The 25,397-nt window shown below is 47.0% G+C and overlaps 1 protein-coding gene across 2 annotated transcripts in view; it reads left to right on the top strand.

Annotated features, from left to right (window-relative positions):
• opn3 (opsin 3) overlaps window positions 1–25,022 on the top strand; it is a 32,296-nt gene extending 7,274 nt beyond the window's left edge. Inside the window, exons 2-5 of one of the 2 annotated variants that reach the window (XM_085980311.1) lie at window positions 7,597–7,683; window positions 7,770–8,089; window positions 11,210–11,461; window positions 22,867–25,022. In XM_085980311.1, coding sequence (XP_085836437.1) covers window positions 7,597–7,683; window positions 7,770–8,089; window positions 11,210–11,461; window positions 22,867–23,148 — 941 coding nt within the window. In that variant the 3' untranslated portion in view covers window positions 23,149–25,022. The remainder of the gene's footprint in view (window positions 1–7,596; window positions 7,684–7,769; window positions 8,090–11,209; window positions 11,462–22,866) is intronic. The other variant, XM_085980312.1, reaches the window with a different exon arrangement.
• Window positions 25,023–25,397: the final 375 nt, after the last annotated feature.

Raw genomic sequence — 25,397 nt, 5'->3', positions numbered from 1 at the left:
GCGCTTGTTTTTAAGGGCTCCACGTAGCCTCAGCCTCTCATTTCTCATTGCTGCTACTGGAAAGGGCCGGGAGGCTGCCACAGGCAAGAAGGCTGCTCCGAGATTCAATGACGACTCCCTGCAAGCTCCTGTAGAGGGAGTAAGAGGGCGCAGGGACATTCTGTTCCCTGCCCATGGCCCCAGGAAACCTCCTCAACAGCCGAAGACAGCCTGGCTGGAGATAGCTGAGGAGGTCAGCGCAAGGTCGCTGTGTGGACGCACCTGGCTCCAGTGCCACAAACACTTAATGATCTTGTCCGAACATCAAAAGCGAGTATTACATCACACTTACCTTCACTCTGCTTCCCTTCTCTTTTCACCAGCACTCTGCATTATCAGCCTCCTCCTCCACATCCCACCTTACCCTTACTTCCCTTGCACCCTAACCTTTCTATCTCTCTCTCTCTACTGAATCACTTCACCATCCTGCTATGCAGGCCTCGCACTCGCTCTCACTGTTATGCAATGACAACAACTAATGACGCACAGGGAGGCTCCTTCCTCTTGCCACCTCAATCCATCCTGGCCTCCCTCTAAGATTCTACCTTATCGATTCTTCACACTCACTCCATCACTCTCACTAAAACTCCCACTTGTGTCCCTCCTTGCAGGAAATGATAGCCCACAATAAGAGGGAGAGAGCCAAGACCGGAGGAGACACACCATCACTTGCCACATTAACTCACGCTGAGGAGGCTGCTTGCGACATCATGGGAGGTGGCGAGCAGCTGGAAGTGGGGGATGGAGAGACGGGCCCACTTGAGGAAGCGGGTGACAGAATGCATTTCCATCCCTCGCATTTACAATTCCTGATTGACTGCAATGGCATATGTTGCTCATAGAGATTGACTTCTGATCATCTGCACAATAGGATGTGTCTGCTACCTCCATACCTGATGCCTAACTCATGCCTTTACTCTCCCACAGGACCATTGAGAGCCCCCCCTCCCCACTGTCCAGGAGGAAGAGCCGGACAAATCCTCAGGGGAACCTGGAGCCTCTGAGGGAGCAGCTTCACCAGGACTCCGCGCACCCAGCACCAGTGCAGCAACGCACACCTCGGCGGGGCCATCGCGACTTAAGAGTAGTGTTGTCACCTGGTATATCACAGCTCACAAATGAGCATCAGCAGATGCTGGAGACAGTGACAGCAGTGGAGAGTCCTTGTTGAAGGTCGCAGGACTCTCCTAGCTCAGCTCGGCTACATGTAGACGCTGTGCCTCTGGGGCCATCCAGAATGAGAGCGGTGCTGGAACTCCAGGAACGAGTGCAGGAATCTCTGACAGGGTTTACATCCAGGGTAACTGCGAGTGTGGAGAGAATGGAGGAGTCCATCTCTAACATGAGCAGTGCCTTTGTGGAGGCAATGGTGCATGAACGTGCTGCCATGGAGAGGGTGGCAACCTCCTTGGAGGACGTAAGTCACCACACCCAACAGAGCATGGTGACTCTTCTAAGTAGATGGTCTGCTATGGAGGATCTATTGAGAGACACCGGAGGTAGATGGATGTCCCCGTTATGAGGACTGTCAGTACTGAGACCATTCCTCATGGCCCCACTGGGTGCAGCAGGTTGCTCTCCACCACTTGCTAGCAGTGAAGTGTGGGTGACCCATGAGCGGGATGTTGATGGCAAACAAGGAAGTGTGGGCTCCTCTTCAAGCGCTCACACGACCGTGCCACTGTGGAGCCATCGATCAGAGCCCCAGATTCCTCACCCAACTGAGATGGCCGTCTCAGCTCCTGCACAACCGCAGGAAGAACAGACTGTGGAGGATCCCTCACAGGCTCCCAAACCCAGAAGACGCCTGCCAAAGGCGGCTAAGCAGGCGCAGCACCAAAGTGAACAAGGTGCCTCTACATCTAATAATAATAATAATAATAATCAACTTTATTGTCATTGTTAGTGCACAAGTGCAGTACAACGAAATGTAGGCTTGCGGCTCCCGAGAGTGTACATTTAGCCACAGGGGAAGCACCACGTAGGAGCACATGCAAGAGGAAGTTAAAACACTAATAGTTGCAAGGGTAGTCACCTGGGTGTTTTACAGTGTTGTTAAATATCAAGTGTCATCCTTTTGTGATGTAATTAAACAAAAGTGATGGCAAAGAGTTGAGGTTCTGGCCTATGTGTTCTGGGAAATGGAAGTTCAAGAGTGATTGCTAAGGGCTAATTCCATTTCTAATGATGGTGGTGAGAGTGAGCGGACGCCACCATTTATTGGACAGATGATGCATGAAGTTTTGAGAATGTCGGCCTTCTATTCATCTCCATCTGCCAGCCACCTGTCTTTGAAGCGTAAGCTTACGCAAATCTAGCATGGATGAGTGCTTCCCTTGCCAGACGGCCAGCAATGTGGTCGTGTACGGCTGCATTGGCCACATCCAGCCCCGCAACACGTGGCTCCCCGTCCTCCTCGTCACCCTCCTCCTCTCTTCTTTCGAGGAGTGTGTGTGCTGAGTCAGTTGTTCGTCCAGCAGCACTAAGCCGCGCTGCTGTGCGATGTTGTGCAGGGCACAGCAGACCATGATGATTCTGGACACCCTGGCTGGTGCATACTGCAGGGCTCCACCAGGTCTGTCCAGGCATCAGAAGCACATTTTGAGCAAGCCGATGGTTTGCTCGATGATGCTTCTGGTGGATAAGTGACTCAGATTGTACCGCTCCACAGCCTCATTTGTTGGCCTCCTCATCGGTGTCATAAGCCACTTTTTCTGGGGTTAGCCCTTGTCACCAAGTAGCCATCTGCAAAGTTGGGTTGGCAGATGGAAGAACTGAGGCACAGTAGACTGGCACAGGATGAAGGATTCATGGCAATTGCCAGGGTACTTGGTGCAAATATGCATGATGATCTTCCTGTGGTTACACACCAGCTGGACCTTTTAGGGAGTAGAATCCCTTGCAGTTGACAAATACAGCTGGTTGTGATAGGGGGCTCTAATGGCTACATGTGTGCAGTCTGACACCCTGCACCATTGACAAGCCTGCCATATTGGCAAAGCCAACCGCACGCATGGTCACACTTGGGCCATCTGTGGAGAAGTGGATGTAATTATGGGCCTTTGCAAAGAGGGCACCGGTGACCTGTGTGATGCAGGTGTGTGCAGCCGACTGGGAGATGCTGCTGATGTCTGCAGCTGATCCTTGGAAGGAGCCCGAAGCAAAGAAGTTGAGTGTGGTGGTGACTTTGACAGCCGCTGGTAAGGAGTGTCCACCCACTCCTCTGGGCTCCAGGTGTTGGTGCAGCATTGCGCAGATGTCAGCGACTACGTTTCTCGAAAGTCTCGGCCTCCTTTGGCACTGCTGCTCAGTCATGCTGAGGAAGCTGATCCTCTGCCTGTAAACCCTATGTTGAGGGGTATCTCCTGTGTCGAGGTGTAGCCCTGCGCTGACACCCTCCACCCTGTGCAGCATCAGGTGGGTGAGGAGGAGGTTGGTGCTGCTGTTGTAGCTGGTTGTGGTGCTGCTGCGGCTGCTCTTCCTCCGAATCTGACGACCAGGATGAGAAGATATAAATGGTTTCCATACCGTTGCTATAGACTTCAGTTAAGGAAAGAAGCTTGCAAGCACACAGTCAAAGTGGCCTGAGATTATTCCAGAGAGGATGTTTCCCCCTGTGGGGAAATCTAGAACTCGGGGGCACAGATTTAGAATAAAGGGTCGCCTTTTTAGAACTGAGATGAGGAGGAATTTCTTCTTTCCGAGGGTCGTAAATCTGTGGAATTCTCTGCCCCAGAGAGCTGTGGAGGCTGGGTCATTAAATACATTTAAGGTGGAGATCGACAGATTTTTGCAAGATAAGGGAGTGAAGGGTTATGGGGAGCGGGCAGGGAAGTGGCTTTGAGCCCAAGATCAGCCATGATCTTATTGAATGGCGGAGCAGGCTCGAGGGGCCAAGTGGCCTATTCCTGCTCCTATTTCTTATGTTCAATCAGGTCCCACTGCAGATGGCTGTCAGCTTGAACAATCACAAGGTCAGTAGAGTTGCAAAATCTTATCCCAAACCTCCAACAGAGTTGTGACATTTGAATGTCAGCCATGTTGCAGGAGCTCTTTTTAAGCGGCTGCAGCAATTGACAACAAATCAAGTCCTCGAGAAACCCAACTCATTGCAGCTGGCGTGTTTCTCGAAAGACTGGAAGCAGGAGCCAAAAGCACCAAAATCAGAATCGCAGCTTAAAATAGGATTAGCAAGGCACTTAACTGCCTGTCCCACCGTTTGGCGTCTGGTCAGTTCGGGAGCGGCTGACCCGACACTTGCGAAACTAGCGTGGGGGCGGGTTGGAGGCGGGTACGCAGCCAACCGTCATTTTTTCCGATTCTCGCTGCCAGCCTGCCTCTGAGGTCCATTAAAACCGAGCCCATTTTTTTTCCTCGCTTCCTTTAAAGGACTCCCCTATATTCCAGTTCCTATTCTGATGAAGATTTACACCTGAAATGTTAAACTGTCTATTTGTAAATGCTGATGGATTTACAAACATTTCCAGTATTTTGATTCTAATATAGAACGAAAGACTTGCATTTATATAGCGCCTTTCATGACCACCGGACGTCTCAAAGCACCTTGCAGCCAATGAAGTGCTTTTTGAAGTGGGGTCACTGTTGTAATGTGGGAAACGCAGCAGCCAATCTGAGTACAGCAAGGTCCCACAAACAGCAATATTCGCCAGGGCGCCAGGGATAACTCCCCTGCTCTTCTTCAAAATAGTGCCATGGGATCTTTTACTTCCACCTGATTTAATGTCCCATCTGAAAGACGGCACCTCCGACAGTGCAGCACTCCCTCAACACTGTACTGGAGTGTCGGCCTAGATTTATGTGCTCAGGTCCCTGGAGTGGGACTTGAACCCACAACCTTCCGAATATGCTACCCACTGAGCCATAGCTGACACTATAGAAGGGAAAATACTTTTGAGCAGCATCTATAGAATTTTAAAAGGGTCTATTGTAATGCTGTCAATTTAAAAAAAAAAAAAAAAAAAAAAAACTTCTATAATTTCTACACTTTGCTAAAAGCATCCTTTTTATAATTTTCAAAATAATTTTGTTGTATATATGATTCTTGAGAGGCATACTGTCAAACCATTGTGCCGAGCTATTGAAATCCTTTGTTTTCCTGTTTATAATGTTGTAATGTCCACGTGGTAGGATGCTGTCTTTATAAATGCGCACATCATAGTAACCCTCTTTATCTTGACAGGAATTTTTTTCCGTTCTCCCTTTTTTTGATGCTTAACTAGTGGGAACCCAGTGAGGGGCAAGGCAGCGAGGGGAAAACTAGACTACTGTGCCCTCTTGTGGTGGACTGCATTATTATTTTAATTCTTTTATATATTGGGGCAGATTTTACTCTGCGTATGTTCGCCACCGGCATCCGAATAGAATTCTAACTTGCCCTCCTTTGCGAACTTGCAGTTTGACGCTACGCACTCGAGGGCAGCATAATGGCCCACTGGCACCTGACCCGCTGAATCCACTCACTGAACAGGCAGGGTCGATGACAACAGCACCGTACAGTGGGGCGCTAATATCGGCCGGGCACAAAGTTTAGCGCCCGGCGCTAATTATCGTCTCCAACTGCAAAATTCGCCTCTATCTCCCCTGGAGGTGATTTGAGCGCTACCTCAAGGCGCTAACGTCGAGGAGCGAGGCGCTACCTCAGAACGCTACCGAAGCTCAGGTGATGTCAGTTACCATGGAAGCCAGACAGACTGGCACCGTCCAGTTCTTAAAGGGGAGGGGCCATCTTGCTGGCCAGCCACTCCCTGCTCATTGCAGCCTTGAATCTCGGCCTGGAGAGACCTCAAAAGCAATTGTGTTGGAACCACGAATGGATAGGCCCAGGGAAAGAGCTCGGCGCTTAGGAACCTCAAAAGTGGTGCTGAGGACCAAAACTTCTTAGGACAGCGTTAAATCTCTCCAGACGTCTCTCTCCCCTCTCAACCTGCGTGTACCAAAAGTTTTGCCGAGAAGAAAAAGCAGGAACGTACGCCTTTAAATAGCGCTCCCCCAGCCCCTTCCCGACTTGAAAACGTTCCCCATTACCTGTCGTTCCTAACGGCAGGTGCTAAGGCAGAGGGCACAACTCAATTTCCAATCTGGGACGTTGCACGCTTGACTGATGTCACGAAATGCGGACGCAGGAGATCGTAGCGGTAGTGTTTAGCGCCGCCGCAAAACAGCTGGTCAATTTCGCGAATGGTGCTAAAATCGCCGCGCTCGGGCGCTAAGTTCCTAGCGCCTCGTTAGTGCCCCCGGAGGCGCTAACGGGAGGCGCTAATCAACCGAATTTTTCCCCCTTAATGTCAGGAAATAATAAGATATAAATATATAGTTAGGTTTAAATTGCCCCACACACACAAACTGGCAAAATGACAGCAGTTTTCAATAAAATGTGCAGACAAAACAAACTAACAAGCCAAGCTCGTCGCAATTCTATGAAGCTCACAGCTAAATTATTCAAACAGAGCTCAAGTGCTTCCATCTGTTGTAATGTTCTAATTTCACTTTCATGCCGAACGATGCTTTGGCTTTTCTGAGGTGTCCCCTTCCGCTGATGCAAACAGGCCCTGCGCCGTAAACTTTTCGTATGTAATTGGTGGGCAATTAGCCCAACTCTGCGCTAGCAATTTGGATTTCCAAGGCGGAGCAGATTATCTGTCAAGTCATAACTTGATAGATCGCAAGTTCGGGATTTAGCACCTGCCTAAGTGCTTGCGGAAATCCCCAACTTGCGGTCCATTTCAAAGGCGGTATGACGGTGTACTCATGCCCACTGCAAACTCTGGCCCATAGGGTTCAATAGATCGGAAATTCAGAGGCAATAATTTCTTCGGAGCTGCTCTGTCTCCAACGCTGTAACTTGGACGGAAGTGCCTCGGAAACTCCGTTTCATGTGGCAGGTGGAGCAGGAACAGCTACAAGAAAGTTCCTAGCTATTGTCTTTTTTTAATTGACAATGATTGGGATTGTGAGGGGGTGCTGTGGGAGAGAAGAGGACAGCTGTTCTTCTTGTGCATGCACCGACTGAGCTGGCTTTGCATTATAATGTGAGGTCACCTCATTTAAATATTAACTCCAAGAGCACATCGTTTGACATGACGGCCAGCAACTTTTTTTTAAAAATATTTGTTCTGGGGATGTTATCGGTGCTGGCAAGGCCACATTTATTGCCCAACCCAAGTTGCCGTGAGAAGGTGGTAGGTCACTGCCATGAACTGCTAGTCCTTGTAGTGATGGTGCTCCCACGGTGGTGTGGGATATCCATATCCAGCAACCCTTAAACGAACTGGCTCAAAATTCCAAAAATAAAAAGTCAGCAAATTTTCAAGAGGTACTGATAAGTTTACAGAAGATACTAAACATGAAAGCCTCATAGGGTCACTTTTTTTTCTTCCAAAGGGCCTATCTTTTATCCCCCAAAAAATAGTACACTAAATTAACTGTTATTTTCTGGAAACTGCCGCTGAAGGCTTGAGAAAATCAGGATAACTGTTGTATGGGGAAGAGTCAGCCTCGCATTACTATAAGGGTAAGATTTACAACTTATTCCCCTAGATAATTCAGTGCAAAAGGCCAAGACCCACAGTGGAGGTCACCAAGATTGTAAAGGAGAGAACCAGATAAACCAAGGAGTCGGAATTGGTTGGTGCCAAGATTTTAAAAGCTTGTAGATAATCTACAGAGGACAAGAATAATTTACTTTATCCGTATGTCATTTAACTTCACAGGAATTTCATCAATAATGTCACTGACAGTCCTAGCATACGAGCGCTACATCCGGCTGGTGAACGCAACAGCGATTGACTTTTCCTGGGCTTGGCGTGCCATCACATATATCTGGCTCTACTCACTAGCTTGGACTGGAGCACCATTAATTGGTTGGAACAGTTACACTTTGGAGCTGCACAGACTGGGCTGCTCGGTGAACTGGGACTCCAGAAACCCCAGCGATACCTCATTTGTCCTCTTTTTATTCCTGGGCTGCCTGCTTGTCCCTGTAGGTGTCATAGCTTACTGCTATGGGAATATTTTATATACTATAAGGATGGTAAGTAAAATCAGTTACTACTTATCTTCAAAGCGTGAAATTGTATGTAAGGGAACATTCAATGTAAACACTGCAGAATGATGGGGCACAATCTCAACCAGCCGCGATGATGCTGGCTGCCTCAGGGCAAACCAATCTTGGAGGGGGACCTCTGCAAATAAGGGACCCAAAGCGTGCGAAGAACCATGCCTGCTTCAGGCATGGGTAAAGGACGCCTCTTGTTTGTCCTTACCCAAAAAGGCGAGCAGTGCATGTCCAGCTGGAAGTGTACGTGCGCGCTTCCTGCCTGCCATTTTGGACCTTGGAAGGCCACTTAGTGCCTGAAAAAGAGACACAACACAGCCCAGATTCTAGGCCATTATGATAATCACAATGGGAAGAACATTTGGCCCACCTATCTCATCCTTCCATAGACACCTACAATTTCTTCCCTCCACCATCATTTAACTTGTCTTGAATGACTTTGCTTCCATGGCCTCATCCAGAAGGCCATTCCAGATATTAATCTCTGCTATGTGAACAAGTGCTTCCTGGCGTTAATCCTGAACTACTGGTTGGTTGCAAACATCCCTTCATCTTGTTATCATGAGAAATAGTGCTTCTGATTTAACCTTTTCTATCTCACTTAGTATCTTGCATTACCTCTATTAGGACACCTCTGAATCATCAACTTTAAAGGTGGAAGACTCAAAGTTTTTCCAAATCATTCCTCATAACTGAGTCTTGTGCATTATGAATCAGCCACAAGGACTCTCTCTGCAGCACTGCTGGAACTTGCATGTTTCTCTTCTGGTTAATGTTCAGTAAATAATTTAACAAAAAGGAAGCATTTCATGATTTTGTATAAGCTGTTTGCAATTCTACTAGAAATACTGAACACAGGAAGTCTTCACAAACCCGATGGGAGTGAATTTTAACCACCAAAAACGGGTGGGTTGGGGTCGGGTGAGATGTCTTATTTTAAAAAAAAATTTTTAACTTCCAACCCACCCACTTCTAGGTTTAACGGAGACGGGACATGGGTCAGGCAGCCAACCCAATCCCAGGAGGCGGGTTGTTCATTTAAATATTATAATGAGGCTGGGAGCCTCACAGTTAACCTGCTTTACAGGTTTAACCCTGGTCGGGCGGGTTTCCCACACCTTGGGAAACCAAGCAGCTCAAGGGAGACGAGGACGGCCTTCGGGGAAAAGGGTAAGTGCCCTTGCAGCACTGCTTGTGGGCCAGGAGGAGAAGGTGTGCTTTTCCACACCCCCACCCCCCCAAACTTACCTCCTTCCCTGGGATCGGACCCCCACCCCCACACTCCCACTAGCAGCTGCAGGCTCCTTACCTGTGGCTGTGGCCTGCTCCACAGTGCTCCCCGCCAGGCCGGAAGCCAAGTCAGTCAATCGGGCAGACTTCCAGACGGGGATTCTGTTTTTAAAAAAAAAAAAGTCGCACCCTGTGGAGTCAAAACTCCACAGCAGTGGGAAAACCTGGACTTTCCCGACCAAAACTCTGCCTCCGGCCCGCTTACCAAACCCGCCCGTCAATATCGGGACCCATGTTACTACACTGGTGACCAGACAAACTTGGAACCATTAGCAAGACCTCAAATTTTGTTATTGAGCAATTGGGGTTAGTAACGAGGATGCTAATGTTTCTTTAATCATGAGCTGGGATACCACTGCTAGCGCCTTTTTCAGGTTTTCGCACTCTATCACATACCTTAACCATGGGTGCCTATAGGAAAAAACATACCTGAATGGTTTTCTGTCCTAGTGAATTATTGCAAAAGTACTTAAAGAGGTGAAGGGGGGGGGGTGGGGGAGAAGTTAAAAAGCTATTTTTTATAAATTCTGTCTATCTTGTGTTTTGGGACTTCTGAACTCCTTTGTAGGACACTTGAATAAAAAAGCAACAATACTTTAGTGAATGTGAGCATTCATTTGCAGCATGTCAGCTTTTCTAAGTAATAAACCCAGTGTCTTTTTACTCTTGTGAAATCCCTTTTTATTTACTCGAGTTAATCCAGAATTATAGGGTATACACCAAATCAATTAATTGAACGTCTGTTGTGAACATGACTACGCTGTGTTTTCCTTAAGAGGTGAATGTTATGGTGCTGTTTCTCTTCAGAATGCCTGATCAGCACCTCCTGTGATGGCTCAGTTGATAATGGTACTTGCATGTGTGAGATTGAGCCATATAGACCAGAACGATCCTAGGTTTGGATTTCAGTCTGTGCTGATTTTGGTTGGATGGCCATAGGGGGGTTCCTGTAATTGGTCGCCGTAACCCTGGATTAGAGAGGGGAGAAAATCAGCCAACGTCCCTGCCCCATTCAATCAACTGTTTTGGTCCCCATGTTTGAATTGCTTGCTGACACTCATGCACTGTCTAGGATCACAGCTGAAGAATGGGTCCTTGGGTAAGGTACTGTAGGGTGGGCAGAGCCTATGGAATTGTACAATGGTGTTGTGGAGTATTTTAAACCAACACTCGACACAAGGTTTTAGATCGTTATTCAAATGGTCTTTATTACACTGGTGGGGAAACAATCTCTACTGGCACACCAGGAGACTTCTCCGCTGTTACAAATTTTAAGCAATCATACAAGCTCAGTCCCGTGCATGATCCTGTTATACAGTTTAATTGGCTTAAAGCCCGCGTACACAGTTGCTGATTGGTTGTATGACACGAGATAGGGAATTAGCCATTCACCTAGATTTCTATTCTAGCTCGTGTCACATGATCTTTATGATCTCGCCTGTTGTTATAGTTTCCATAGTTTGTGGTTAATCATAAGTGGTGCTTCTGAGCTAGTTTCATCTAATCTTGAAAAGCATTGAGACCTTGTGGTGAGCATGTCTGAGCTGTCTCCGCCATTGCTGCTTAGTGTGCAAGCTGCATTATTAACCCTTTAATTCCTGAAGGACGCCGATGTCCCAGTTCAATGGTATGCATCGGAACCTTACGGATAAGCAGGGTGAAAATCAAAGAGGGGCATAAAGATATGCCAGATTAGTCTACAGAAACGTGGGGGAAGGGTGCGGTGGAAACAAAAGTGGCAGACTTGCCAAGTTAGTCCATTCCAAGGAATAACTGCATATGACACTTCGTCTCTTTTTTTTGCAGCTTCAAAGCATTCAAGACCTTCAGACAGTCCGATTTGCAAAGATGCTAACTTATGAAAAGAATGTGGCAAAGATGTGCTTCTTCATGATCTTCACCTTCTTGATTTGTTGGGTGCCGTATGCAGTAGCATCCTTCATGATGGTTTATGGTTACACTGACATTATTACCCCCACTGTAACCATTATTCTTTCACTTCTTGCCAAATCAAGCACAACATATAATCCTATCATTTATACCTTCATGAGCAGAAAGGTATGTTGTAACACTTCTTCCTATTGTAGTAATAGAAGTAACATTAACTCAAATATCTTGCATTCCTTTAATAGCTCAGCTGGTTGAGGCAGTGAGTAACTGTGTCGTACAGACCGTGAAGGTCCCACCTTTGATCCCTAGTCTTTGCTGAGTTCATTGATCTCGGCTGGAGTTTAAAAAAAATTTGTTCATGGGATGTGGGCATCGCTGGCAAGGCCAGCATTTATTGCCCATCCCTAGTTGCCATTGAGAAGGTGGTGGTGAGCCGCCTTCTTGGACTGCTGCGGTCCGTGTAGTGAAGATACTCCCACAGCGCTGTTGGGGAGGGAGTTCCAGGATTTTGACCCAACAACGATGAAGGATCGGCGATATACTTCCAAGTCAAAATGGTGTGTGACTTGGAGGGGAACTTCAAGGTCGAGGTGTTCCCATGTGCCCACTGCCCTTGTCCTTCTAGGTGGTAGAGGTCGCGGATTTGGGAGGTGCTGCCAAAGAATCCTTGGCGAGTTGTTGCAGTGAATCTTGTAGATGGTACACACTGCAGCCACGGTACACCGGTGGTGGAGGGAGTGAATGTTTTAAGGGTGGTGGATGGGGTGCCAATCAAACGGGCTGCTTTGTCTTGGATGGTGTCGAGCTTCTTGAGTGTTGTTGGAGCTGCACTCATCCAGGCAAGTGGCGAGTATTCCATCACACTCCTGACTTGTGCCTTGTAGATTGTGGAAAGGCTTTGGGGAGTCAGGAGGTGAGACACTCGCTGTAGAATACCCAGCCTCTGACCTGCTTTTGTTGCCACAGTATTTATGTGGCTGGCCCAGTTACATTTCTGGTCCATGGTGACCCCCCCAGGATGTTGATGGTGGGGGGGCTTGGCGATGGTAATGCTGTTGAATGTCAAGGGGTGGTGGTTAGACTCTTGCTTGTTGGAGATAGTCATTGCCTGGCACTTGTGTGGCGTGACTGTTGCCTGCCTCTTATCAGCCCAAGCCTGAATGTCGTCCAGGTCTTATTGCATGCGGGCATGGACGGCTTCATTATCTGAGGAGTTGCGAATGGCACTGAACGCTGTGCAGTGATCATCCCCACTTCTGACCTTATGATGGAGGGAAGGTCATTGATGAAGCAGCTGAAGATGGTTGGGCTTAGGACACTGCCCTGAGGAACTCCTGCAGCGATGTCCTGGGGCTGTGATGATTGACCTCCAACCACCAGAACCGTCTTCCTTTGTGCTAGGTATGACTCCAGCCAGTGGAAAGTCCCCCCCCCCCCCCCCCCCCCCCCCCCCCCCCCCCCCCCGATTCCCATTGACTTCAGTTTTACTAGGGCTCCTTGATGCCACACTCGGTCAGATGCTGCCTTGATGTCAAGGGCAGTTACTCTCGCCTCACCTCTGGAAATCAGCTCTTTTGTCCATGTTTTGACCAAGGCTGTAATGAGGTCTGGAGCCGAGTGATGCTGGTGGAACCCAAACTGGGCATCAGTGAGCAGGTTATTGGTGAGTGTTGCTTGGTAGCACTGTCGACGACCCCTTCCATCACTTTGCTGATGATTGAGAGTAGACTGTGTCATGAATTTAATCATTCATGAAGAGACGACTCATGAAGTACGACTCATGAAGTAACACTGGGCAGCCAGCTGGTGGCGCCGTCCAAGGAGTATAAAATACTCGGGCGTGGGCCCAGCTTGCTGCAGGATGTTTCTGTAACCAGGAACCAGTGATGTAACTAGAATCTCATGGTTGTGAAACAGTTGATTAAAGCCTTGTTTTATACTCAAACCAAGTGCTCAGTAATCTTTTTACATCAGACTGATGGGGCGGTAATTAGCCAGATTGGATTTGTCCTACTTTTTGTGGACAGGACATACCTGGGCAGTTTTCCACATTGTCAGATAGATGCCAGTGTTATTGCTGTACTGGAACAGCTTTGCTAGAGGCACGGCTAGTTCTGGAGCACAAGTCTTCAGCACGACAGCCGGGATGTTGTTGGGGCCCACAGCCTTTGCTGTATCCAGTGTCCTCAGCTGTTTCTTGATATCACGTGGAGTGAATCGAATTGGCTGAAGACTGGCTTCTGTGGTGGTGGGGACCTCAGGAGGAGGCCGATATGGATCATCCACTCGGCCCTTCTGGCTGAAGATGGTTGCAAACGCTTCAGCCTTGTCGTTTGCACTCACGTGCTGGGCTCCAACATCATTCAGGATGGGGATATTCATGGAGCCTCCTCCTCCCATTAGTTGTTTAATGATCCAGCACCATTCGCGACTGGATGTGGCAGGACTGTCGAGCTTTTATCTGAGCCATTTATTGTTGGATTGCTTAGCTCTGTCTATAGCATGCTGCTTCTGCTTTTTAGCATGCATGTAGTCCTGTGTTGCAGCTTCCCCAGGTTAGCACTGCATTTTTAGGTACGCCTGGTGCTGCTCCTGGCATGCTCTTCTGCACTCTTTATTGAATGAGGGTTGGTTCACCAGGTGGCAAAAGGAATGCTCTTTGGGGAGTGGGGTGGAGGCGGGGGTGGTGTGTGTTTGTGTCCCTCATCATGCATTTCAAAGGCAGACTAAAATACTTTAGTGAGACAAGGCTAGATGCGAATCATTAAGTTCCTTATTTCACGGGCAGCGAGTGAGCATACAGATTAACTGACGGACAACAACAACTTGTATTTATATAGTGCCTTTAATGTACCAAAACATCCCAAGGCACTGCGCAGGAGTATTATAAGACAAAAAATTTGACACCGAGCCACATAAGGAGAAATTAGGGCAGGTGACCAAAAGCTTGGTCAAAGAGGTAGGTTTTAAGGAGCGTCTTAAAGGAGGAAAGGGAGGTAGCGAGGCGGACAGGTTTAGGCAGGGAATTCCAGAGCTGAGGGCCTAGGCAACAGAAGGCACAGCCACCAATGGTTGAGCGATTATAATCGGGGATGCTCGGGAGGGCATAATTAGAAGAGTGCAGATATCTCCGGGGGGGGGGGGTGGTGAAGGAGATTACAGAGATAGGGAGGGGTGAGGCCATGAAGGGATTTGAAAACCAGGATGAGAATTTTGAAATCGAGGTGCTGCTTAACAGGGAGCCAATGTAGGTCAGCAAGTACAGGGGTGATGGGCGAACGGGACTTGGTGCGGGGTTAGGACACGGGCAGCCGAGTCTTGGATGACCTCAAGTTTACATCGGGTAGCATGTGGGAGGCCAGCCAGGCGTGCATTGGAATAGTCCAGTCTAGAGGTAACAAAGGCATGGATGAGGGTTCCAGCAGCGGATGAGCTGAGGCAAGGGTAGAGACGGGCGATGTTACGGAGGTGGAAATAGGCAGTCTTAGTTATGCTGCAGATATGCGTTTGGAAGCTTATTTCAGGGTCAAATATGACACCACAGTTGCGAACAGTGTGGTTCAGCCTCAGACAGATGTTCGGGAGAGGGATGGAGTCAGTGGCTGGGGAACAGAGTTTGTGGCGGGGACCGAAAACAATGGGCCAGAAATTCCAGAACGGGGCTTGCAGCGCGTGCAAGCCCCGTATTTGCACTTACCCCGCGCTCCTGCCGATCAGCTTCTGGGACACCTGAAGTTGGAGAAATAGAAAGCACATTCCCGGGCAGCGTATGACGTCACGCCGCCCAGGAGTGCAGCCAGCGCGGACCCAGGAGCGTGCAGTGTAAGTGAGACACGCCCCTTGAGGTCTCAGTTTCACTGGACACGCCCCCAATGTTTCTGTCAAGCTGCTTTGCTTTTTTACATGCAAAGCAGCAGTTTAAATAGGTTTTTGGAAGTTTTTTGAAGATTTTGGTAACTTTTATAAACTTTTTAAAATGTTTACATTATTTTGAGTAATCTGAAGTAGTTTTAAAGAGAATTAAAGCAATTTAAAGACTTTTAAAAGCCCTAAAAGAATTTTTTAAATTCCATTTATTTATTTAGCAATGTCGTCGTCATACGTGTCTTCACACTGTTCCCTTTGGGGAACTGTATGTGTTGTGTATGTAATATGTGTGCTACTTTGAACCTATGGACAGGACTGCACTACTTGTAGGGCGTAGTGATACGCAGTACCACTCCTGGCCATAGGGGTATAAATAGTACTGTGGGTACTGATCTCCCCTCAGTTCCCGCCTGTGGGCATGAAGTAAAGACCTACGTATAGTCCCTACCTCCAACCAGTAAAGACCTGTTTGAGTTATACGTTTAAGTCTTTGTGTTAATTGTTCAATACAATACACATACTTAACACTGGCGACGAGTCGGTTCGAACCCTGCGGCAGTTATTCCACGGCGGCTTCGTCCAAAGACAGGACGTTGAAGAGAGGTTTCAATCCTCAACACCCCACTCAAAACTGAAGGGCAGCAGAAATCCTGACCGCTTCCAGCGACTGGAAGCGACAGGCATTAGGACCCTGAAGCCTCCATAACCTCGTGGGTAAGCCAGAGCCCGGGAGGGAGCGAGCAAGAGCCGCGCGAGCGGGTGAGCCAGAGGCCGGGAGCTGCTTCAAGTGCGAGGCGCAGCGCGGGCCAGCGATCGGGACCAAAGATAAGGGCCGCACTCGGACTGAAAGGCGCGGCGGCTGCAGAAGCTCAAGGTGCGAGAGCCGCGGTGCACAGCGCGGGCTATCGATCGCGGCGGAGATAAGGACCGCACTCGGGGGCTGAAGGGAGACGGCGTCGGGGGACGGGTGAAGACCGCCAAGCGTGGGAAAACCGCCATTTTGTGGGCGGAGGACGACGGCAAGAGCGGGAAGCCGCCATCTTTGATAACAAGTAAAGAAAATGAAATCTGAGAAATTGCAAATCTACAATGCCTAAACACGGGAATATTAGCACCTTTGATAGTGACCTCGAAGATTGGGCCATATATGTTGAAAGAGTAAAAAATTATTGTAAGGCCAATAAAATTCGTGACCAAGATAAAGCTCTAACATTATTAAATTTAATGGGTGCGAAGACATACGGGCAATTGAAACACCTGTTATCACCAGATGAACCGGCGGATAAGACGTTCGATGAGATTGTTACTGTCCTGAAAGATCATCTAAACCCCACGCCGCTGATGCTAGCGGAACGATTTAAATTTTACGACAGAAGGCAGCTACAGCATGAAAGCAATGCTGAATATTTGCTGGAATTGCGTAAATTAGCGAAATATTGCCAGTTTGGAACGGGACTGACAGAGGCACTACGAGACAAATTTGTGTGTGGTTTATTTAAACAGGATACACAAAAGCGACTGCTCGAGGAGAATGAGCTGATGCTTGAGAAGGCGGTCACTATGGCAGCAGCACACGAAGCCGCAGCGAGAGGCACGGCAGTAATGCAGCTACGGTCACCGGAGCTCAGTGCACACAAATTGGGTGTGAGTTCTGGCAAATGTTATCGTTGTGGAAAGACAACGCATGATCAGAACCAGTGTTGGTTTAAAAACCAAGAATGTAGAACTTGTGGTAGGCTTGGACATATAGCTAGAGTATGCAGGTCAGCGAAGAAGACCAGCAACAAGAAGTCACTGCAAGGAAAATACACAAAGGTACACAAGGTGACCGAACAGGAGTCCGATTCAGACGCTAGCAGTAATGAACTGGCTAGCTTAAGAGTACTCAACGCTGGTAAGGGTGCAGACCTCCAGACAATTTGGGTCACTCTTCAGATAGAAGGAGTCCAAGTAAAACTGGAATTGGACACTGGATCGGCATTGACGGTCATAAATAAGAAAGATTACGGAAAGTTATTCCAACATATTCCCCTACAGGATACGGGGATTATATTGAAAACATACACGGGGCAAAGAGTGTACCCCATCGGGAAAATAGAGGTTGCAGTGGTCCACAAGGGCGAAGACAGTCAAATAATGGACTTATATGTGATATCTGAAGGAGGTCCTCCACTACTAGGACGGGAGTGGATTAGGAAAATGAATATGGACTGGCATTTCCTACAAACAATAACGAGTGAGAACTCGGTGAAGATAGTCGGCCCAGACTCTGGAACGGATGATGGTAAGCCCAACTCTGGTGCAAAAGACAAAGTTTCAGCACAGAATTCCACTGAGCAACAACAACATAGTTTAACTGTGGATTCTGAGTCTGGCAAGTCTACTGATGTGCCCATTTCTGAGGGACACCGGGCTCGAACTTAACTCCATTTCAAACTACAACAGCAATTAGAACAAATGCTTCGCCGTTTTGAGCAAGAGTTGAATGCAACGAAAGAGTTCTTTGATATAGAGTTGGAGAATCTGGAAAGACAACAGAAGCAGCTGATGGAGAAAATGGAGCAGGAGCACACAAAACGTCTGATGTCAGAGGAGTTAACGGTCAGCCAACTCCTGCATATGCTGAAGGACAGGACTCTGAAATGGGAAAAACTTGAACACGAACTTCAATATTCAAACGAAAGGGGTTCGGAGCTCTCAAAGGTTATTGGAAGAGCTGAGGTGGCAACACAGACTGCGATGACTGCAACAGAGCAGCCCTTGGATGCCAAAAGTATGCTGACTCACGTCAACGTAGAACAACAGACCGCTGAAACAGCTGCTCCGGTAGAGGGATTGAATAGTCCGATCAATCAATCTCCAAAAGAAGTTGAAGTAGTAAAATCTCAAATGAGGTCATTAGTAAACGACTTGCTGAAAGCCCAGAAAAAGCTGGATGAAGAGGTACGCATGAAGAAGTCTCTTCAGGAAAGATGTCTGGACTTGGAACAAAAGCTGGCTAACGCCCAGCTGGGTATGGAGGAAATAGAAGACCCTCTCGCTGGCCTAGATCAGGACTCCCACCATACAGAAATCATGGAGGAGCACCGAAAGTCTACGGAACATCGGGAGAAGGTGGCTCTACTACGGAAAAAGGAAGAGAAGGAGGAACTGCGCATGCAGCTGGCAGCTGACAGTGGAGCCCAGAGAGTCTCCAAGAAGCAGAAAAGGAAAAGTCGAAACAGAAGATGACCCATCTGAACCATTATTACCTCTACCAGATCACACACGTGGTCCCTCCGAACGGAGCCAAATCAGTTCGGAAGTTCAAGCTGTTAAATCCATGAAAGGACTATTGAATGAGTAACGTGAACCGACTACACCACAGAGATTGAATCTGTGAACTGTTTTCCGCAGAGACTGAATCTGTGATCTGTTTTGACATGAAGTTATCTATGTATCTGTTATTCTGTTATGTAAACCTGAAGTTATATATGTTATTACGTTATGTTAAATGGGGAGATGACTGTAAAGCTAAGAAGGGAGGAATGTTGTGCATGTAATATGTGTGCTACTTTGAACCTATGGACAGGACTGCACTACTTGTAGGGCGTAGTGATACGCAGTACCACTCCTGGCCATAGGGGTATAAATAGTACTGTGGGTACTGATCTCCCCTCAGTTCCCGCCTGTGGGCATGAAGTAAAGACCTACGTATAGTCCCTACCTCCAACCAGTAAAGACCTGTTTGAGTTATACGTTTAAGTCTTTGTGTTAATTGTTCAATACAATACACATACTTAACAGTATGAAGTGGTGGAAGGATTTATGGCCGTGATTAACGCTCATTCCGTGACCGTAACCATCTTTGAACCAGCCATTAGGGCGGTTAGTCCTATGGCGGGAGGGTTTTACGGGCTCCCACAAGCTATACAAGGAGGGGGGGCCACCCACACCCACGGACGCAAATATCCCACTGGATGTCAACCCAGAATTTAGAGCCGGAGCTCCGACTCCACTTGCCGGGACTGTCTGGAGCGGGGTTCGAAACCCTACCCTGATCTGGCCCAGCGGCGGGGATCCTACCGCTATGACAAACGCCCAATCCGATTAGCAACGTGAAATGGCAGCATAGGGCTCCAGTCACGGGGAGGGAAAAGGCGCAGGAAATGTATGGGTGTCACCTTTTGTGCGGAGTGGGCCTTTTGCGTAGCAGTAAGCATCCCCGCCGCTGGGCCAGAAGGAGTAGGGTTTTGAACCCCACTCCAGACAGTCCCGGCAAGTGGAGTCGGAGCTCCAACTTTAAATTCTGGGTGGACATCCAGCGGGATACTTGCGTCCGTGGGTGTTGGTGGCCACCCCCCCTCAGATGGGTTGTGGGAGCCCGTAAAACCCTCCCGCCATAGGACTAACCACCCTAATGGCTGGTTCAAAGATGGTTATGGTCACAGAATGAGCGTTAATCACGGCCATAAATCCTTCCACCACTTCATACAGTTCCCCAAAGGGAACAGTGTGAGGATACGTGCGATGATGACCTCTTGCGCAATGCACCTCCTTGGATCCTCAGTCGCAGATGCGAGGGGGCAAGTCGTGCAAGTGTTAAATTTTTTTATTTTATTGACATGTAAAATGTTGGCCCAATAATTCCCTTCCAAATGCGCTAGTACGGTCGGGGTACTTACGCATCTGGCCGGATGAAATGCCGGTTTTCAGCATGCACAGTGCATGTGGGGAAAACCGGCATTTCCTGTCCTCTGAACGAAGGGGTTCAGAGGCAGAACGCGTGCGACTGCACAGGCAGCGCGTGCGCAGTATAATTCGCCGCTTTCATTAATGCTTTCAGTGAGGTCCAGTCATTACAACTTACACATGAAAAAAGCATGGGTACAGTTGCTACAGAGGAAGATATTTCTTATCGTGGAGCTTCTGAAAGTATGTATGTCTGTATATATTCCTTTGCGTGTTATGTATATATTCCTTTACTTATGTGTATGAATGTATTATTTAATTATGACTTTCAGAGAAAGTAACTTATTGGAAAATCATAATTAAAAACATACATTCATAGTAAAGGAATATAAAACATACATACATATACGTAAAGGAATATATGTGGACATACATACATAACTCATTCTCACATTCCATTCACACAGCCACAATTGCTCCTTCTACATACCGTTCTGAAAACCCTTTTTAAAAAAAAAAAAAAAAATTTAACTTTAAAACTTTCTTAAAATAACTTCCCTCCCTTTCCCAAACAAAAATATTGCATTTCAAAAGCTCCACGATAAAATATATCTTCCTCCGCAGCCAATGAACCACTTTACACTTGCTTTTTTTCAGTGTAACTTCTAAGGACTTAACCTCACGGATTTCATGAATGAAATCCACGAAGTTCACTGCGCAAGCGCTGCCTGTGCAGTCGCACGCGCTCGAGGTCTGGAAATGCCGGCGTTCCCCGCATGCGCTGTTCATGCTGAACGCCGGCATTTCCAACGGCCAGAAGCGTGAGTAAGCCGACCGCACTCACGCTTCTGGCCTGGAATTTCTGGCCCAATGTCTTCGGTCTTCCCAATATTTAATTGGAGAAAATTTCTGCTCATCCAGAACTGTATGTCGGACAAACAGTCTGACAATTTAGAGACTGTGGAGGGGTCGAAAGAAGAGGTAGTGAGGTAGAGCTGGGTGTCGTCAGCGTACATGTGGAAACTGACGGTGTTTTCGGATGATGTCACCAAGGGGCAACATGTAGATGAGAAATAGGAGGGGGCCAAGGATAGATCCTTGGGGGACACCAGAGGTAACGATGTGGGAGCGGGAAGAGAAGCCGTTGCAGCTGATTCACTGGCTACGATTAGATAGATAAGAATGGAACCAGGCGAGTGCAGTCTCACCCAGCTGGACGATGGTGGAGAGGCGTTGAAGGATGGAGAGTTGAACTGTGTCAAAGATTGCAGCCAAATCAAGAAGGACGAGGAGGGATAGTTTACCTTTGTCACAGTCACAAAGGATGTCATTTGTGACTTTGAGAGCCGTTTCGGTACTGTGGCAAGGGCGGAAACCTGATTGGAGGGATTCAAACATGGAATTGCAGAAAAGATGGGCACGGAGTTGGGAGGCAACAACACGTTCAAGGACTTTGGAGAGGAAAGGGAGGTTGGCGATGGGGCGGTAGTTTGCAAGGACGGAGGGGTCAAAGGTTTTTTTGAGGAGGGGGGTGATGACAGCAGATTTGAGGGAGAGGGGGACAGTACCCAAGGGGAGAGAACCATTAACAGTGTCAACTAACATGGGAGCCAGAAAAGGAATTTGGGTGGTCAGTAGTTTGGTGGGAATAGGGTTGAGGGAGCAGGAGGTGGGTCTCATGGACAAGATGAGCGCAGAGAGATCATGAGGGGAGATCGGAGAGAAACTGGAGAAAGATGTGAGTTCAGGGCTAGGGCAGGGGGAACCTTAGAGGACATTTGGCCTGGTGGGCTAGGGGAAAGAAGGGAAGTGGCAGAGGCAACTTAACAGATGGTCTCAATCTTAAAGACAAAGGAGTCCATGAGCTCCTCACACTTGTTATCGGAGGCGAGGGTGGAGGAGACAGGGGAGATGGGTTTACAAAGACGGTTAGCAGTAGAGAATAGGAGCTGGGGTTTATCTTTGCATTCCAGAATGATTCTGGAATAGTGAGCAATTTTAGTAATCAAATTTGCCTTCATTCATCTAACTACAGAACCTTCTTTGATAACAGGGAAAGTAGTAAAATAGTATTTGTAAGCTTGCTTAACATTTCCTGGTCAAACTTATGATTCTGATAAATTCTGGGCTTGAATGACGAGTTTCTCCTCACTAGACTAGGTTACTCCCCATACCTTTCTGGCTGATGGGCGGAGTACACCTGTGTTCCTTTTGTCCTTCTCTCTCTCTTCCCAGAAAGTGGGATCCCTCGGACTTCTTCCCTGTTTGGTGATAGGCCTACTGGCTAATCACCAATCAATAAGACCAACTACCTCTTCTCCCTCCTCTTGGGGTGCAGGTTCAATGGTTTGGGGGTGAGACAATTGACTTTCATTGTCTTTTGAAATAGACTTTCACCTTGACATTCCACAAACTGGAGTCACTTGTGTTGAAAAGGCTCATGTGTGGAAATTGAGTGAGGACAGCATTGGGCTCATCTATAATGCTCCCACAATCAAATCGCCTACTGACCCTTGCTGTCTCGGCTCACCCATGATAATGAGGTGTCAGAGGGATACCCAACATAAGTCAGAAGGGGATGCAAGTTGGGAAACCAAACTCCCCTTCTTTCCTGAAGGAATTGACCCCTTGCTGGAATATGGTTCTGCAAACATGGGCCTCCTCCAAGTGACCATTATTCATGTGTGAGCTTAGACAGAAGTGTTGGCGAACGATTCAAACATGGGGCATAACAACTAAGCCTGATCCTTTCCTAAGCTGATGTCCATATACTTGCATTCCAGCAGAGGTTTCTGGAAAATAATCAGTAGCAGGATTACTGTCTGATTTCCTTCCACCCACCACCATTGAATTAACTCGCCACGTACAAGAACCTTCCCAGTGTGGATGGCTGTCACTCACTGGGTAAACACGTTGAGCCATAAAGAGTATTGGACAAGTTAAGATTTTGTTGTTCATAAAAAGAAAGATGAAAATAAATAATATAGTTAATGGCAATTAACTAAATTACTGTTTTTTTTGGTGACCCTTTACAGTATCGATGGTGCCTAATGCAACTACTTTGCTCTCGTCTAACGAGAATCAAGTGGGCAATAAAAGATCACGCTGTTCGAGTCCGAAGTGACGAGCCAGTCAAGCCCATCGTTTTATCTGAAAAGGTTGTGGACCGGCCGAAAAAGAGAGTGACTTTTAGTTCATCATCAATAATCTTCATCATAACCAGCGATGAAACTCAGGATATTGATAGCATTGCTGAACGCAATCCCACAAACTTAAACAACATCCAAGTGAGACCATTAAGATCGGAAAGCGCATAAAAAGAAAATAAAAATGAATACTGACGCACTGTGCAGGGTGAACTTGCTTCCTTATTTATAGAAGACTTATTATTGACGTGTTCCCTTTACAATAACACTCTCCATCACTGCATAGCTTCTGTAGCACCTTGCAGTTAAAAGTCTTGAAGAAAAGCAATGATAAATTATAAGTTCTTTAAAAGCCAGGTGCCACTTTCTCCATTTCATTTTTAAACTTGTCTGTAATGTACAGTACCAAACATGTTTTAAATTGAGATGTTAAATGTGATGTGTGTATGAGCTCTCCAAACAGAGAATACCCCAGATTCCTATCCTTCGTTGGAAGAGGAAAATTTGAAGAAATCATAGAAATTTGGGGCATTACAATGTGAAACAAGAGGAAAACTTGCATTCTAAGCAATAAACTTCATCATCTAAACCACTGATCTAATCATTCCTTTTTGCCATTTCAAAATACACCAACATTTCTTCTTTTATTGGCCAGGAATTTTCGCAGATTCACTCCTGCTCCGCTACCATATGTGCGGCGGCCGTACGTGCGACGGCAACCGTGTTTACATCACACTTCCGATGAAGTTACGGTGGCGGATCGGAGCAAGTTTGAGGAAATCTTCAGCCATTGTCTCTGCACTTTGGGATGGTGTTTCTCACGAGCTAGTTGTACTGTGTTAAAAACAGTGGGTGTCTCGCCATCAGCCCTTTGTTTTATAAGTTTAAAAAAAAATCTCCTTACACTTTCTCCATGTACCAAGACATCTGCCAATGATGTTGTACAACTGGCCTCCAGGTACAGCCTGTGAACTCACCATTTTACTTTTTTCTAATTGAGAAACTAAGCTGAAGGCCCATTGGCACCATCAAGGTAGCAGAGATCTAAAATAAATCAAGAAATAGTAATTAGATGATGGCCAGTTTGGGTTTTAAGGAGGATGAAAAGACAAAAGCCCGGAATTTGTGGTCGGGATGACGGCAAACTGGCAGCCATCGCCATTATTCCGCCTTTGCAACTGATCGCAACTTCGGGATTTGGCGATTGCGCAGGCGGAAATCCCGAAATTGCGCTCCGTCATTGCCAGCTCCGAAACAGTCTGCTGGTCCGGCCCCCACCCCCCACAGCCGGCAATCTGAGTAGTCGGCCAAATCATTGAAACAGACGAAAACTTTGGCTTTTCCGCAGTAAGTACGTTGTTAAATTCCCCACTAAAAGTTAGACCCAAAGGTATTGGGTGTAACTGGGGTTTTAACAGCGTTATTACTGCTAAACAAATGTTAAGGGTCTGGAAAACTAATTTTAATTTTGTGCAGTGTGAAATTTGTCCATTTTAATAAAAATAAAAATTTAAGAAACTTTTCCAAAAAAAATCTGCAATTTGTTTTTAACGTTTGTCCATCTTTATTTCAGGTTTGCCTTTTCCCCATGTGAGAGCCCAGATCTTTATTTTACTCAAAAATTCTAACTTTTAAAAATGTTAAAGAACTTACTCTCTTCCTTGTTCATTGCCTGTGAGAATTCTGCCTTTTGATTGGCTGCTGAAACAGCTTATTGACATCACAGCAGCTCCCACAAGGGAATCCCCACTAACTTCCATTTAATTGAATTGAAGGTCAGAAAACCCCGAAGTTCTCGACCCAGAGATCGCGAGATCCTCGTGCGAAGCGACGATTACCTTTGCTTTGCTGCTGGTCTCAAATTCTGGGCCATTGAGTTATTTCTTTTCTTTTCCTGGGCCATGTTCAGGAGAAACAGATGGGATTGGTCAAAACCATTCGAAAGTAGGCCTGCTGTTCCCTTTGTTTTTAACCACAGCTCAAATTTTTGCTCCCTGCTTAAATGTGTTAAGAAAAGTGGAGTACAATAAAGGTTGTTAAAGATTTTTAAGGCCTTGTTCTAGATTAATCGGCACAGAATCTTTGAAAATTGCTCAGCACAGGATAACAATGATTAGCTATGTACACATAATGTCAATGTCTCCACATTACGAGCAGAAATGATTAGGGCAGCAGTTTCTGTCATTACAGCATAGCTTCATCAACAGCAGTGCACGGATAACTGCAGCCAGAAAGACCTGCACAGAGCTGTTTCACTGCACAGAGTTTCTGGTGTGCTCTGCAACTGTACACCATAAAAGTCTATTGGACACAATTACAAGTATTGAAAATGCTCGTTGCTTTAACTGTTTAGTTAGTGCTTAACTACTGTGTAAACTCAGTTTAGTGCACTTTGGAACACTTTGGAACATGAAAAAAGC

Source organism: Somniosus microcephalus, chromosome 3 (assembly GCF_052327205.1).
Source record: "Somniosus microcephalus isolate GS21.2 chromosome 3, FLI_Smic_1.0, whole genome shotgun sequence".
Classification (NCBI taxonomy): domain Eukaryota; kingdom Metazoa; phylum Chordata; class Chondrichthyes; order Squaliformes; family Somniosidae; genus Somniosus; species Somniosus microcephalus.
Note: the sequence above shows the minus strand (reverse complement) of the source record. Positions and strands in the feature narration are given on the sequence as shown.